Source organism: Schistocerca americana, chromosome 7, assembly GCF_021461395.2.
Source record: "Schistocerca americana isolate TAMUIC-IGC-003095 chromosome 7, iqSchAmer2.1, whole genome shotgun sequence".
NCBI classification, from domain to species: Eukaryota; Metazoa; Arthropoda; class Insecta; order Orthoptera; family Acrididae; genus Schistocerca; species Schistocerca americana.
This window is the reverse complement of record NC_060125.1, coordinates 322,421,825-322,439,319: the sequence shown is the minus strand read 5'-3', so window position 1 is coordinate 322,439,319 and position 17,495 is coordinate 322,421,825. Positions and strand designations below refer to the sequence as shown.

Genomic DNA, 17,495 nt, shown 5'->3' with positions numbered 1-17,495 from the left:
ACGTTCAGAATATGTGACAAGCTAAATATTGCTCTGCATGTTTGGAAAGATTCCCCAATGTGGTTTTTCCATGTTGTGGCATCAGAAATGCAGCATGCTGAGTGCTCAATGTTTGAATCCTTTGTATGTGTTGCTGACATCTTAAATGAAATTACATATGACCTAGCTGCCATGTAGTGAAACTGAAAGATAGAAGAGGTGATCAAAAAGATTCCATTTGAGGCTGCTGCTGCAGTTGGATGCAACATAGCACGACTCTGATTCAGGTAAGCTAGCTCCAAGGGTAAGGGATTAGTGTGGCATTTGTATCTTTCAGATATGCATGATGCAAATGCAGAAACATGAACGTGGTGATGATGTTACAAAGTACACCACAAGTCACATACTTTACAATTCTAGCTGAAATTAATGCTTGAATCATTATTAAGATCCCAAAATTGTAGCTCGTGGTATTGGTGGTTTTTTATGCGGTGCTATAGTTTAAAATTGACTGTTGAAATAACAATAACAATAATAATAATAATAAACAGTTATTGATGACCTAAAGAAATTGAAGAATTTTAATGACATGAAAGATACTTACTAAGATTTGAGACTAAATTGAGGAACTTGGGATGCTTTGTGTTGAAGAAATTCCGACATGTTTTCAGATAAGTCATAAGTTTAAATACAAGATTTTAGTAGGAGAAAAACGGGTACATCTACATCTACATCTACATCCATACTCCGCAAGCCACCTGACGGTGTGTGGCGGAGGGTACCTTGAGTACCTCTATCGGTTCTCCCTTCTATTCCATTCTCGTATTGTTCGTGGAAAGGAGGATTGTTGGTATGCCTCTGTGTGGGCTCTAATCTCTCTGATTTTATCCTCATGGTCTCTTCGCGAGATATACATAGGAGGGAGCAATATACTGCTTGACTCTTCGGTGAAGGTATGTTCTCGAAACTTTGACAAAAGCCCGTACCGAGCTACTGCAGAGTCTTCCACTGGAGTTTATCTATCATCTCTGTAATGCTTTCGCGATTACTAAATGATCCTGTAACGAAGCGCGCTGCTCTCCGTTGGATCTTCTCTACATCTTCTATCAACCCTATCTGGTACGGATCCCACACTGCTGAGCAGTATTCAAGCAGTGGGCGAACAAGCGTACTGTGACCTACTTCCTTTGTTTTCGGATTGCATTTCCTTAGGATTCTTCCAATGAATCTCAGTCTGGAATCTGCTTTACCGACGATCAACATTATATGATCATTCCATTTTAAATCACTCCTAATGCGTACTCCCAGATAATTTATGGTATTAACTGCTTCCAGTTGCTGACCTGCTATTTTGTAGCTAAATGATAAAGGATCTATCTTTCTGTGTATTCGCAGCACATTACACTTGTCTACACTGAGATTCAATTGCCATTCCCTGCACCATGCGTCAATTCGCTGCAGATCCTCCTGCATTTCAGTACAATTTTCCATTGTTACAACCTCTCGATACACCACAGCATCATCCGCAAAAAGCCTCAGTGAACTTCCGATGTCATCCACAAGGTCATTTATGTATATTGTGAATAGCAACGGTCCTATGACACTCCCCTGCGGCACACCTGAAATCACTCTTACTTCGGAAGACTTCTCTCCATTGAGAATGACATGCTGCGTCCTGTTATCTAGGAACTCCTCAATCCAATCACACAATTGGTCTGATAGTCCATATGCTCTTACTTTGTTCATTAAACGACTGTGGGGAACTGTATCGAATGCCTTGCGGAAGTCAAGAAACACGGCATCTACCTGTGAACCCGTATCTATGGCCCTCTGAGTCTCGTGGACGAATAGCGCGAGCTGGGTTTCATATGACTGTCTTTTTCGAAACCCATGCTGATTCCTACAGAGTAGATTTCTAGTCTCCAGAAAAGTCATTATACTCGAACACAATACGTGTTCCAAAATTCTACAACTGATCGACATTAGAGATATAGGTCTATAGTTCTGCACATCTGCTTGACGTCCCTTCTTGAAAACGGGGATGACCTGTGCCCTTTTCCAATCCTTTGGAACGCTACGCTCTTCTAGAGACCTACGGTACACCGCTGCAAGAAGGGGGGCAAGTTCCTTCGCGTACTCTGTGCAAAATAGAACTGGTATCCCATCAGGTCCAGAGGCCTTTCCTCTTTTGAGCGATTTTAATTGTTTCTCTATCCCTCTGTCGTCTATTTCGATATCTACCATTTTGTCATCTGTGCGACAATCTAGAGAAGGAACTACAGTGCAATCTTCCTCTGTGAAACAACTTTGGAAAAAGACATTTAGTATTTCGGCCTTTAGTCTGTCATCCTCTGTTTCAGTACCATTTTGGTCACAGAGTGTCTGGACATTTTGTTTTGATCCACCTACCGCTTTGACATAAGACCAAAATTTCTTAGGATTTTCTGCCAAGTCAGTACATAGAACTTTACTTTCGAATTCATTGTCAAAAGAGATTTGAACCCGTTTAACTTTATAAATTATTCAACCCAACATTAAGATTGTTGTGCTCTGCAATACTGGAAGACTGAAGTGTGGTTTGTTAGCAAAGAAGCAATACTTTGTATTCCAATTTTAATCCATTTGGCAACAGAGTGAAGGTATGAAATATTAAATTGTGCATATTTGGGTGGAGGGCACTGCTGCAGTGTAGAGGCAGCATAGCAAGACACACACACACACACACACACACACACACACACACACACACACACACAACACTGTTGAGAGTATTTGCTACACTTTTTTTAAGAGAAGCTTTTTTTGCTTTTTTGCTTAATTTCATAGACGAAATACTATTATTATAAATGCCTCCCAAAACAAATTGTTTACATAAAATTAATAAATAAATGAACACGATTTCAGAATAAAATGACAAACAGCAGCCTTTCTAAGGCCCTCTTTAACAAATTTGACCTCACCCCCCACCCCTTTGACATAATGCAGACTACACCCTTGCAGCATGTATCTTTGAACTGTTGTTGTTGGTGTTGGTTTGGTGTCGATTGTGATGAGAAGAACCTTGTTACATAAATGTTCAAAGTAACTCACACTCTGTCCTATTTCTTATTCATAACAAGTCCTACTGCCTACGTATCATTTTGTGCTTCTGGTAATATTACCCTATAATTATCTGATTATAGATCCTTATCTTCTTTCCATTTAGCTTCACTGACCTTCTCTACATATAGACTGAGCCTTAGCATTTCCATTTTCAGAGTTTCTAGATTCCGTACCACATTCAAATTTCTGACATTCCACACCCCGAGTCATAGAAAGTTATCCATTCATTGGTTACTAGTGATTTCCTCACAGTCCACTCCCTGAGATCTGAATGGGGGACTAGTCTGGAATCTTTTGCCAATGGAGAGATCATTGTGACACTTTTTCGATAATAGGCCACAAGTCCTGTAGATATAAATTATGAGTCTTTAATGCAGTGGTTTCCATTGCATTCTGTGTTCTCATGCCATTGATCATTGCTTTATCTTCCACCTTTTAGAGCTTGTGTCCCACCCCAAGAGCAAGATGACAAGAATTTTAAAAAGTCACAGCACAGTGAGTTTCCAGGATATTGATTTGTACATTTAGATGAATGAATATACATTTGATTATTTATTTTACAAATGCTTTCAAGTTATTAGCTAGAATGAATTATAGAAATAACAGTAATGACAATAATAGTTATTAAGGTCTTTACAAAATTGAAAAAGAAAATAGATACTATAAATTTGACATATTTTATGAATTTAAATTTTTGTAATAGAATACAAATAATGTTTTATGATGTGTTTACTTAAAAAAGAATGACAACCAAATATTTTTATAGTTCCAGAAAAAAATGTTTATGTATTGAGTGATCTGGTACCTCAAGTATTTGAACATATCAGGAACTCCAATTGTCTGTATTAATTGTGTATTTTGGTTCATGGTGAAAATAGGGCGACTGACCAGTTTGATTAACAGTTCGAGGTAAAACTCGAACATCTGTCACCTAAGAAATAGACTGCTCATCTCTTGAAACAGGTGCACCTGATTTTCAGCAACTTGTGTCACTCCTGCTTTAGCAATTGATAAAAGAAGAAAAATGGTACAGCAAAAGACATTTTTGTTGATTGACCAGAAACAGGTCTTACACATTGTCTGACAAAAAAGCGAAGCACAGAGAAGAAATGTTCGAATGTCAATATAACTTCCTTCATGTACACACCATCAATGGGTATGTAAATGATTATATTTGCAGTTCTCTGTCACACATACAGATTGTGTAGAAATTAAAATCTGGCAACAGACCACACAGTGATAGTTCCTTTTCTCCTACAAAAATGTCTGTTGCTGTGACATTTTCCCACATTTAGTATTTAGTGGATGTTAGATGACATATCTTCAAAACAAGAATGATTTTTTTTTTAAATATGTGAATCTGTTGTTAAAATTTACTAGCTCTGAAGTTGAAATTACAGGTTTTTTTTTAATGAGGTGTTCTTGCTCACAGCTGTTACAGTTTTATTTTATGGTTGAAATTTTGACATTAAGCCATTTTCGAGCATGAGATTTTGACATTTAGGCTTACGTTATGTGGAGATAACACTGATGTTGTATATATAAGTTTTATTGTTATATTTATTACTGGTGTAGCACCTGCTGCTCTGCTGTCATAGACTGTATGGCCTGCATAGATTTTTTGTTTTGTTTTTATTTACCCAAATTTTTAAGTTGTTCACAAATTGCAACACCTTCTAAGCTTTTCACGCTACTTAAGGTCATATGAACATGGTCTTTCCTAAATGTACATCTGACTGAAAAGCGATTCTGGTAGCTGCAGTCCAAAGATTTTGATTAATCATGCCTTCTATGTTCATGTGGAGATATTTCCCTAGCAATTTTCATCCTCTAATAAATTTTTCTTTAGATGTAAACAAACTGAAATACCAGTTTCCACAAATTTAACTTTAATTTTTTTATGTAACAAAGCATTTTCTTAAAAATTTTCATACCCTATTGCATTGCCTTAGGGGTAGAGTTTCCAGAACACTGAAACATTTTTGTTTTTTACTTTTATTTTTAACCAGTAAGTCAAATACCAACTGTCATAGATGTAGCCTTAAAAATCCTTTAGTAGATCTTTAGTTTTTTTTTTTTTTCAAAAACACTTCCACACACTTTTTAACCTCCTTAGTAGCTGATTTTCCAAAAATTCTAATACACATATTTTTTATTTTCTGACTGAGAAACCACATACCAGTTTTCGTAGTTCTTGCTTCAGAATCCCCTTGATAGTAACATACTTTCAAAAAAGCCTTTCATCCCCTATTTCACCTCCTTAGGAGTGGAATTTAGGACAAACTCTTTTTGAAGGATGCCTACAGCTAAGATCCACCCACTCCAAGCTTCAAGTTTCTATTGTTTGCAGTTTGGGCTGGGTGATGAAGAGTTACTGAATCAGGCTGACCCTATTTCACCCACTTAGGGGTTGGATTTCCAAAAACAGTGAAACATGTATTTTTTCATCTCTGACTGAGAAGCCAAACACCAATTTTCAAAGATTTAGCTTCAAAAATGCTTGCAAAGTGAAATATTTGCATAAAAACTTTCGTATCTTGTTTCACCTCCATAGGTCTTGAATTTCCAAAAACTGTGAAACACTTATTTTTTTTAATTTCTAGCTGAGAAGCCAAATTTAAATTTTCATTGTCTTTAAATGTGCTGTCATAGTAAAAAAAAAAAAAAAAAAAAAAAAAAAAAAAAAAAAAAAAAAAAAAAAAAAAAAAAAAAAAAAAAAAAATGAAAAGTCTCGTCCCCTATTTTACACCATTAGCGGTCCAATTTCCAAAAACACTGAAACACGTATTTTTTTATTTGTAACCAAGAAGTCAAATACCAATGTTCGTAGATGTAGCTTTAAAAATACTTTAATAGTTCTTCAATAATGATAAATTTTCAAAGAAAGCTTCTACCTGCAATTTTACCATGCATTAAATTTCCAAAAATGCTGAAACCTATATTTCTTTTTTTCTGACTGAGAAACCAAATAACAATTTTCATAGGTCAAGCTTCAAAATTGCATTAATAGCAACATGTTAAGAAAAATCCATCATCCTCTATTTCACCCCCTTAGGGTTTGAATTTTGAAAAATCCCGTCTTAAACAAAGCCTACAGTATAAGATCCACACCTTCTCCAAATTTCAGTTTTTCATCCTAAGCGGTTTGGGCTGGATGATGATGATGAGTCAGTCAGGATGTTGCTTTTTATATACAGAGATTATTTTTATTATTATTATATAAGATGCTGACATATAAGTTTACTTTAAGAGGGATAACAATGTTGTTATATATGTTGTTATCTCTGTCCAACATAAATGTGTATGTCAAAATCTTTTACTTAAAAATGGCTTAATATTGAAATTGCAAACGTAGAACTAAATTCTAACTGCTAAAGGCAAGATGCTATAAAGGAAACTATTTATAGAAGCTATTTATAGAAGCTATGGGTCCATATTACAAGAAAGTAAAATTACAATGATTTGAACATGATAGTCTTTTATTACATTTACAAAGTATGCTGCATTGTTTATTCAAACAGTAATTGTACTATTAATGCTGTGTTTCCATAGAGAAGCAGCACTGCTCCAGACTGGTGGTCAGAAAAAATGTATCACTGTCTCAACATTCAGAGAGGCAGAATTCTTCGCAGATTGTGGTTGGGATGATATTCTATTAGCATTCCCTCTTGCACCTTTCCATATTGGTCGTGCCAAGTCACTAGCAGATCATATCTCAACCTTTCACTTGCTGGTCGACAATGTTGATTCAGCAACAGCATTGGCCAAATCACCAATACCTTCTGGCAAAGCTTCATGGTCAGTTTTCATCAAAGTTGATACAGGATATGCAAGAGGTATGTGTGTGTTATGTATTTATAACAGCACTGTATTTCAGTGTTACAAATTTTTAAAATAATCTGTCACTAAAATAGAACTTGGTTAATTCAATGATCAACCTTTTTAAGTTGCCAAATTAATTCATTTCCTTTGATACAGATGACAGACAGCAAAGAAACTATGACTTTTAAGACTAATTGGGGAATGAAATATACTGTTAAGTCAAGTGGTTTCTAGGTATTGTGAGAAGCAACCTGCTTGTTTAAAACAAATAGTCAATATTGTGCCATATTTACAGTTTTATAGAGAAATGGCCACCATATCCTTGATTTACTAAGTGGTAAAAGAAGAAAAATGCCACAACAGAAGACATTTTTGTTGCTTTAACGGATTTAGGCCTAATACATTGTCTGACAAAAAAGTGAATCACACAGAAGATATGTTCAGATGTCAATGTAGCTTCATTCACATACACACCATCAACGGATATGTTATCATTAATGTTGGAATGTAACAATACCAGAGAAGGAAAGTTGCTACTCACAATATAGTGGAGATGCTGAGTCGCGATAGGCACAACAAAAAGATTCACACTATTATAGCTTTCGGCCATTAAGGCCTTTGTCAGCAGTAGAAACACATACACACACACGCACACACACACTCATGCAAAAGCAACTTGAACACATGTCTGCAGTCTCAGAGAACTGAAAGCACACTGCGAGCAGCAGCACCAGTGCATGATGGGAGTGGTGACTGGGTGGGGATAAGGAGGAGGGTGGGGTGAGGAGGGGGAGGGATAGTATGGTGGGAGTGGCGGACAGTGAAGTGTTGCAGTTTAGATGGAGGGCAGGAGAGAATGTGCAGAGGGGGGAGGGGGTAAGTAACAGAAAGGAGAGAAATAAAAAGAAAAGAAACTAAAAGACTGGGTGTGACGGTGAAATGACGGCTGTGTTTTGCTGGAATGGGAACAGGGAGGGGGCTGGATGGGTGAGGACAGTGACTAACGAAGGTTGAGGCAAGGAGGGTTATGGGAACATAGGATGTATTGCAGGAAAGTTCCCACCTGCACAGTACGGAAAAGCTGGTGTTGGTGGGAAGGAGCTGTATGGCACGGGGTGTGAAGCAGTTATTGAGATGAGGGATATCATGTTTGGCAGCATGTTCAGCAACAGGGTGGTCCACTTGTTTTTTGGCCCCAGTTTGTCGTTGGCTGTTCATGCGGACAGACAGCTTGTTGGTTGTCATGCCTACATAGAATGCACCACAGTACTTGCAGCTTAGCTTGTAAATCACATGACTGTTTCACAGGTAGCCCTGCCTTTGATGGTATAGGTGATGTTAGTGACCGGACTGGAGTAGGTGGTGATAGGAGGATGTATGGGACAGGTCTTTCATCTAGGTCTATTACAGGGGAGCAATTCCATGTCAAATCAACAAGTGCTACAACCTGATTTTCTTGAAATTAAGTATGCATGTATTACTCATAAATCATGACACAAATTAATTTTTTTACATTTTTCTGACAAAAAGTTACCGAGTAATGGACCTTCAAAAATAGAAAAGATGACAAATTTTTGACTCGCGGAACAATGTTGTTTTCTTTACAACTCGTGTTGTAATTAAGCTAGAACAATAAAATTTACTTCATTGGAAAGCTCTTTTAAATTGCTTTTATATGATACCAAACATCATTAGTTTAATATATGTATACACAAATTGTTAAAAAAACAACATTGTTGAATTTACCGAATTTCAATAAAATTACTTGACTATTTGCCCTATAACTTAAAATGTCCAACAGTTGCAAAGCAAGTTTTAAATCTAATGTAAAATCATTACTCCTGGACAACTCCCCTCATGGCATTCTGTATTTAACACTTCCCCACTCTTATTTGATCTTGTGCCTGTTGCACTGTTTGGTAATGTGACCCTCTGTTTTTTATCATTAGGATATGACTCCATGTACGCATGGGGAAGACCTTTAATACCATACCTTTTTAGTTTTCCTAGCAGAATTTTATGGTGTGCACAGTCGAAAGCCTTGACAAGTTCATGGAAAATGCCAGCAGGGTAATTTTTATTGTTCAGCTCTATTATAATTGTATTTATGAGATTGCATATCGTATTCTCAGTAGGGAAGCCTCTACAGAAGCCAAACTGAGCTGTTGTTAAAATGTTATTTTCTGAAAGATGGTCCAGAATTCTCTTGTAAGCTACATTCTCAAAACTTTATGAGAACAATGGAAGAAGTATGTTGGATCTATAAATAGGGGGCAGTTACTTATGTCCACTTTTGTATATTGGTGGTACTATTGCACACTTTAGTCTTTCAGGACATACTACTTAACTCATCCTGATTATAAATGTAACTAAGGGTTGGCTCTGTCAAGTCAGAATAAGATATCAGTATTTTGGCTGGGATACCAAAGTAGCCAGTAGAGTTACTACTTTTTAGTGACCTAATGGTTTTCATGGTCTAACATAAGAGTTGACAAATCTTATGTCTGATGGTGGAGTATTCATTACACATTTAGGTAAGTTTATTGGCTTTGCATTTAATGGACTATTTTTTCATTGTGTTTCCAGCTAAAGCTATGAAGAATTTATTGAATTCATTAGCCAATGATTTTAATTTTGTATCATTTTGTCTTGCGACTACTGCCATCTTAGTGTTCAATATCACTTGCCTTGCCAAGTTTATTTGTTTTTTCCATAATAATGCTTCAAATTGTCCTTGTCTTGAGCAAGCCGATGAAAACATTCGGGACAGCACAGTAAGGCAGCAGTGGAGACGTTGTGGAGTGGAACTTCATGAAGGCTCTAATGAAGAAGAAAAGCATTACACTGGTGATGCAGCTTCAGCTAACCTAACACTAGAAGCGTGCTGGGAGCTGGAATTTGAGGAGGAATAACTATCAAAATTCTTGCTACACTCTGTCCTAAGGCTGCAAGAATTTTGTTTAATTGAAAAACATCTTGATCCTCAAAGACCCATTGTGTTTCTACATCTACAACCATATTCTAAAACCCACAGTTAAGGGGAGCTGGAACGATCCATCTCCTCCATGTTAATTTTAGCAAATAGAAGGAACATTTTTTCTAAATATTGCTCTGAAATTTGGACTAAATGTTCAGTGAATATTTCTCTACAAAGTTATAATGCCATGTTAAGAAATATATATTGGTTTTTGTTTTACAGTTTTTTAAACAGATGCTTATTTTTTTCTCTAAAATTTTCCACTTTTTCTCCTGTAACTCTTGAATTATACAATATTTTTTACAATTTGTTACAAAAATGAAGATAAGAAGTAAACAACATTGTGTATAAATTTCATTGATATACTGTTAGAAGTTTTTCAGAAAATGTTCCTCAAAGATGAAAATTGGAAAATGGCTTCCGAAGTTTTTTAATACATTCCTGCCCCATATGATGGATTAGCAGCATCCTCTTCTTTTTCCAGTGTTAGTTTTCTTTTCACTGGTCTTTTCTTCCCTTTTGCTGCATGTTGTAGGCTTTTGTCTCTTCTTCCTGCACCTCTTTGTCTTTCTTTGTCAATTAGGCGCATTGTGGAAATTGTGTTGTGTCCTGGTTGGAAATCTAAACTTTTCTGCACATCACATTTGATAATGTTTCCTTCATTGTATGTTGCCACTGCATCATACACTCCCAAATGCAATGTTTTATCTGTATAAACACTCTTTTGGGAATCCTAATCCGAATTAAATTATTTACACTTTCATTTGGATTTTGTGTTTTCCCATGTAAACACTTTTCCAATAAACTTGGCTGTGATAAATCTCTGAATACAGGCTTAATTACGTCAATTACAGCATTTGGCAAACTGTTTTATGGGCATACTCCTTTCTTGATTGGTACTTACACCATGAGTCATCACCTGTGGGGCACAGTGCAAGTTGCGGCTGCTCATTTGATGCAGTATGAAAAAATAATGGCCATACTGCTCTCCTCATATGCTCAATGCTTCTTGTTTTTTTGCCTAATTGCACACCCATGATACCTCTGCAATCTATCAATAGCGTCATCTGTCAATCTTCCTCTTCCTCCAAGGGTTTTACCATCACTAAGCTTCTGGGATCCTAATGTCTGCTTTAGTTTGCGCAAGCGAGCCCCCATGCGCTTCTGCATATGTCTAATGCACTTGTTTTTTTTTAACATAAATTTCATTGCCATAAGGTTTGAGTTCCTCTACAGCTTTATATCCCTTAGAATCACCATCTCCTAGATAGTTAGTGTGTCGTACATTATATCACTCCTGTGATATGGGAAAAATTGCTTTCACTCCCTCTACTTCCATCGCTCCACTTGTGCGGTAAAAATTTGCTTCACAACTTTCACTATGTTCATCCTTGGTCTTGCCCTTACATCTACAATGTTTTGAGAGAATAGCAACATCAATTACTTTGCAACTGTCTCCACTGGTAGCTGTCACAACTCCATTTACAGATTTATGACCTCTACATTGTCATGATCCATCTAAAGCAATAGTTACATCTCTACAATTCCCATTATATGTCACAGCTCCTTCAACTGCTTCCTTCATTGTTGCTTGAGCAATATCTTCAGCAGAAGATTCCACCAATTCATTATAAAATCCAAACTTGGTTGGTGGTTTTGGAAAGTTCATAATTCCACGTAACATTATCCCTGCAGCACTGCCCTTGCCAATGCAACACAAGCCATACACTAGCCTAATATTTATATGATACACCTTCTTTCCACTATTACCACTGTGGGGAATACTGTTAGAATTAGAAAACAAAACTTCTGCAGCACGTTTGTTACACTTCAATAACATTTTACATGCTAAACCAAAGTGTGAAGTTATTTTCAATTCTAGTCCTTTTTCTTTGCAAACTTGCCATAATACATTATGTTTCAAATATTAGAGAGCAAGGAAATGTTAATTATTTCATTCACATCATTACTGTCACTTTCATAGTTCTCAAATTTTTCTTTGCTGTCTCACACCGACCGAGGTGGTGCAGTGGTTAGACACTGAACTCGCATTCGGGAGGACGACGGTTCAATCCCGCGTCCGACCATCCTGATTTGGGTTTTCCGTGATTTCCCTAAATCACTCCAGGCAAATGCTGGGATGGTTCCTCTTAAAGGGCATGTCTGATGTTCTTCCCCATCATTCCCTAATCCGATGAGACCGATGACCATGCTGTCTGGTATCCTTCCCCAAACAACCAACCAACCAACCAACCTTTGCTGTCACAAAGTTTCTTGCTGGAAGAAGTTCTATCACATTGATTTGGAGTAGTTGGTGAAGCAGTCTGAGCAGCATCTCCCTTCGAATCAACAAAGGATTTCTTCTTCCACTCATTCTGCCTTTTCTTAAATGCTCGATTGCTGAAATGGGATATATTGATATCCACAAACCAAATACACAAAACAGGTGTGAGCAAAATTCGTCAAATACGCAAAGTTGAACAGCTACACAACACAAAGCAAACTCCACAAGTCAACACACGTGGTATAGCATTTATGTTTACTGATATGAACAGTCACCTGCCACAGAAATAAAGCCATACAATGTTGGAAAACAAATTACTGTCTAATTCCGCAAAGATACCCTGCTTGCAGCCAGCGTGCGGCGCCGTCAGAGGTGACACACCAAGTTGCTACAGCCATTTACATGGCATGTCAACTTAGAATTCACTTAGAAGGGTGAAACTTGATTTGTTTTATTCAGAAAACACCAAACAATTTTATAATGAAAAAAACAAAAAACGTTAATTTTGCCATGTTCATCGTTCCGGCTCCCCTTACGTTTTTGGCAGATGGTGCCACCCACTGTGTGACATATTAGGGCTTCTTCCTGTTCCATTTCTATGTACACTGTGTGAAGAATTACTATTTGAAAACCTCTGTACCTTGTCTTCACAGTCTCTATAGGAGAGACACACTGTCCAGTCACATTAATGTGACCACCTGTCAAAAGCCAGAATAACCACCTCTTACAGTGTGGATCACTAAAAGACATACAGGAAGAGTGTCAATGGGGGTCTGGAAGGTACAAAAATGGGTATGGAAGCATGCTGAGTGCAGTACTGTGGCCAGCTGCACTAGGTTCCTCGGTTGACAATCCATGGTGCGAACAACTTGAGTGAGGTGGTCCCACAGTCTTTGATTGAGTTTAAATCCAGGGAGCTTGGTGGCCAAGAGAGTCTGGTAAACGCATCCTGGTGCTCTTTAAACCACACACATACACTGCACACTGTTTGACATACTGTGTTGTTGTGCTACTAATGCCATCATGCCAAGGAAAAACAAACTGCACGTATGGGTGGATGTTGTCCCCAAGGATAGATGCATACTTGTGCCTTCCAGAATATCAAGATTATCTAAGGGGAACGCCATGAAAACATTTCCCATATTACAATGCTTCCTCTTTCAGCTTGGACCCTTCTGACAATTGTTGCAGGGTGTTTGCTTTCAGTCCGATGGAGCATAAAAGGTGTTTCGTCTGCAGGGGCCATCTGTTGCCATTCAGTAGACATCCAGTTGAGATACTGGCTTGCAAATTCGAGCCTTTGTCACTGAATAACAGCAGTCAACATGGGTGCATGAATCAGGTGCCTGCTATGGAGGCCCATACACAGCAACAATGGCTGAACAGTCATTGTTGATAGCTCCTTGGTTCATCTGAGTGGTCAGTTGCTCAGTGGTTGCATGTCTGTTTGCCCATACACATCTCCACAGTTATTGTTCACTCTAGTCATCTGTGACCTGTGGTATACTACAATTGCCTTGGTGTCAGTTTTGAATAGCACCATTTTGCCATGTACGATATACTTGAACCATGGCAGCAAGTGAACATTTTATAACCTATCCATTCTGGAAATGGTTGCACCCTTGCTCCAAAAGCCAATGATCACCCCCCTTTGAATTTCAGATAAATCGCTCTGTTTTCAGAATATGATAACAGCTGCACTTTTTTTCCACATCCTCAACACACTTTATATATCATCCAATGATAGTGCTGCCACCTGGTGTCTGTGAATGGTTGTTGCACATTGATGTTGAACATAGGCAGTGGTCACATTAATGTGACTGGACTGTGTAGATATTTATTTATTTAACCTGATCTGATAGCATCATCAGGCCCTCTCTTACATTGTACCAGAGTTTCAGACGTACAGTACCATTTTTACATCAAGATTTCCTAAGAAATAACAATTTTAATATGCCAAATAGTAATAAATGATTTGAGTGTCTGAAGTGGCTATGTGAGTAAAGAATATTGGCTATAAATTAATGAAGTCAATGCTGGCAGTACTTGTACTACTGCACAGCTACTGCCACTAATAATGATAACAGTAGCAGTAGTAGTAGAAGTAGTAATTATAATAACAATAATGATGGTGGAAGATATAAAAAGAATTGATATGTTTATGAGATAAATGTTTTCTGATGTAGTAAGTTCCAAGAAACAGAAATTTAATGAGACTGCACCAGCTAAGAGTACTGGGAAAAGAGGAAGATCAAGTTGCGAAGAAGAATGTGTAAGGGTAATGACTGCTTACAGGGACAAATAGTAATCCTTATGTTGCTTTAGTAGACACGTCATTGACTTTGTTCTTAAGCTGGAGATGTTATTCAGTTCCCTAATATAGTATAAGGGGTTATTCCAGATTCAGATTCCTGCTATTGAGAAGGATCTCGAGAAAGTGGCTAAATGATGGAGTGGCACAGAATGAATTTTGCTCTGATGGGAACTGGTCCTAGCCACAATGTTCAGATAAGAGCATTAAGGTCAAGAAGAGAGATGAGGGAGATAGTTCATTGATAAGGCAGTAGAGAAAACAGAGGGTGTGGAGATCTGTGCACTTGTCTGCATGCAGCCAAGATAGCTGCGCATATGATGGTGAAATATGATCAAAGCATCAGACATCACAGATAGAAAGAACACAGGCATTCATAAGCAGTCCCCCGAGCCATGAGCTTTCTTGAGAAAGATCTTGCAGGATAACATTGCTGTAATCAATAATTGGAAGTATAAGTGTCTGTACAAGTTTCTTTTTTTGATCAAGATGGAACAGCTTTTTATATTTTTTTAGGGAGAGATAGTGATGCCTTTTTGCACAATGCAGTTACATGCTCAGTCCAATTTAAATTTTCATCTATTATTACTCCTAGACTATTTGCTAAAGGAAACAAGTTGATATTTGTCACATTTAGGGTTGATGAGCCTAGAATGACCAACCAATACCACTTAGGTTTTGGATGGGTTGAGCTTTAATCCTATATTGTGTGCCCATTTTGACAGTGCACACAGGTTGGTATTGAGATTCTCGATAGCTGTCTTCAGGTTTATTGGTCTTGCACTTAGGTACAACTGGAGGTCATCAGCATACATGTGCTGTTTGTAATATGACAAAACTGATGATACATCATTTACATATAATGAAAACAGTATAGGTCCTAATACTGAACCCTGAGGAACACCTGATGCAACCTGCCTCCATTGTTACTTTTATTTTGCTGGACAGGAGACACGTTGTTGGCGAGACATCGGGTATGAGCGAAACCATTGCACTGTTCTTGGCAAGGAATTTAGGCTGCTAAATTTGGCAAGTAAAATTTCAAATCTGACAGTGTCAAAGCATTTGCTGAAGTGCAAGAAGCACATGATAGCTACCTCTTGTGCATCCATGGCAAGCGTCAGGTCAGCTGCTACTTTTATTGTGGCGGATGTTGTGGTATGTATTTTACAGAATCCTGTTTGGTATTTATCTAGTAGGTATCTGTATGTTTCTTGTATTTTTCACTTACTACTAATTCTTGAAACTTTGTAAGTAGGCTTTTGTGGAATAAGTTCTTTGTATTTTCAAGCATATACAGATTCAAGTTTTTCAACATTTCTGTGACACTTTCTTGTGAGTCAAATGATCATTCACATTTTTTGAGTCTGCAGTCTTCTGACTGCCATGAATTCCTCTCCTGTACCAACCTTTTCATCTCAGAGTAGCATTTGCAACCTATGCCCTCTATTATTTGCTGGATGTATTCCAATCTCTGTCTTCCTCTACAATTTTTATCCTATACAGCTCCCTTCTAGTACCATTGATGTTATTCCCTGATGTCTTAACTGATGTCCTGCTATTCTGTCTCTTCTTCTTGTTAGTGTTTTCCATATATTCCTTTCCTCGGAATTTCTGCAGAGAACCTCCTCTTTCCTTACCTCATCAGTCCACCTAATTTTCAACACTCTTCCTTAGTACCACATCTCAAATGCTTTGAGTCTCTTCTTTTCTGGTTTTCCTACAGTCCATGTCTCACTACCATACAATGCTGTGCTCCAAATATATTCCTACAGTCCATGTTTCACTACCATACAATGCTCTGTGCTCCAAATATACATTCTCAGAAATTTATTCCTCAAATTAAGGTCCTTATATGTTACTAGTAGACAGCTCATGGCTAGGAATGCTCTTTTTGCAAGTTCTTGTCTACTTTTTATGTCCACTTTCCTCCATGTGTCATGGGTATTTTGCTGCCTAGGTAGCAGAATTCCTTTACTTCATCTACTTCATGATCACCAATCCTGATGTTTAGCTTCTCACTGTTCTCATTCCTGCTACTTCTCATTACTTTTGTCTTTCTTCAATTTACTCTCAATCCACATTTTATACTCGTTAGATTGTTCATTCCATTCAGCAGATCCTGTAATTCTTCTTCACTTTCACTGATGATAGCAATGTCATCAGTGAATATTATCAATTATATTCTTTCACCTCGAATTTTAATTCCTCTCCTGAAGCTTTTTTTCCCCCCTATCCATCATTGCTTCTTCGATGTATAGATTGAACATTAGGGGTGAAAGATTACATCCCTGGCTTACACCCTTTTTAATCTGAGCACTTCATACTTGATCTTCCACTCTTATTATTCCCTCTTGGTTCTTGTACATATTGTATATTACCCATATTTCCCTATAGCTTACCCCTATTTTTCTCAGAATTTTGAACATTTTGCACCATTTTACATTGTTGAATGCTTTCTCCAGGTCAATAAATCCTATGAATGTGTCTTTATTTTTCTGTAGTCTTGCTTCCATTAACAACAGCAATTTCAGGATTGCCTCTCTCATGCCCTTAGCTTCCATAAAGCCAAACTGATTGTCATTAAAAACATCCTCAACTTTCTTTTCCATTCTTCTGTATACTATCCCTTCAGAAATTGGGATGCATGAGCTGTTAAGCTGATTGTGTGACAGTTCTCACATTTGTCGAATCTTGAACTCTTTGGAATTGTGTGGAAGTTATTTTTCCGAAAGTCACATGGTATATTGCCAGCCTCTCCCATTTACACACCAATGTGAGTAGTCATTTTGTTGCCACTTTCCCCAATGATTTTAGAAATTCTGATGGAATGTTATCTGTCCTTTTCTTCTAACTTGATTTTAAGTCTACCAGAGCTCTTTTAAATTCTGATTCTAATATTGGATCCCCTCTGTCTTCTATACTGACTGCAGTTTCTTCTTTTATCACACAATCAGACAGGTCCTTCCCCTCATAGAGGCCTTCAGTGTATTCTTTTCACCTATCAGCTCGCTCTCCTC

General features: G+C 37.6%; 1 protein-coding gene across 2 annotated transcripts in view; it reads left to right on the top strand.

The window, feature by feature from the left end:
* The window catches only part of LOC124622150 (D-threo-3-hydroxyaspartate dehydratase-like), a 130,601-nt gene that overhangs the window by 71,371 nt on the left and 41,735 nt on the right, over nt 1–17,495 (top strand). For both annotated transcript variants that reach the window (XM_047147788.1, XM_047147787.1), the window contains exon 3: nt 6,634–6,917. In XM_047147788.1, the coding sequence (XP_047003744.1) occupies nt 6,634–6,917 (284 nt within the window). The remainder of the gene's footprint in view (nt 1–6,633; nt 6,918–17,495) is intronic.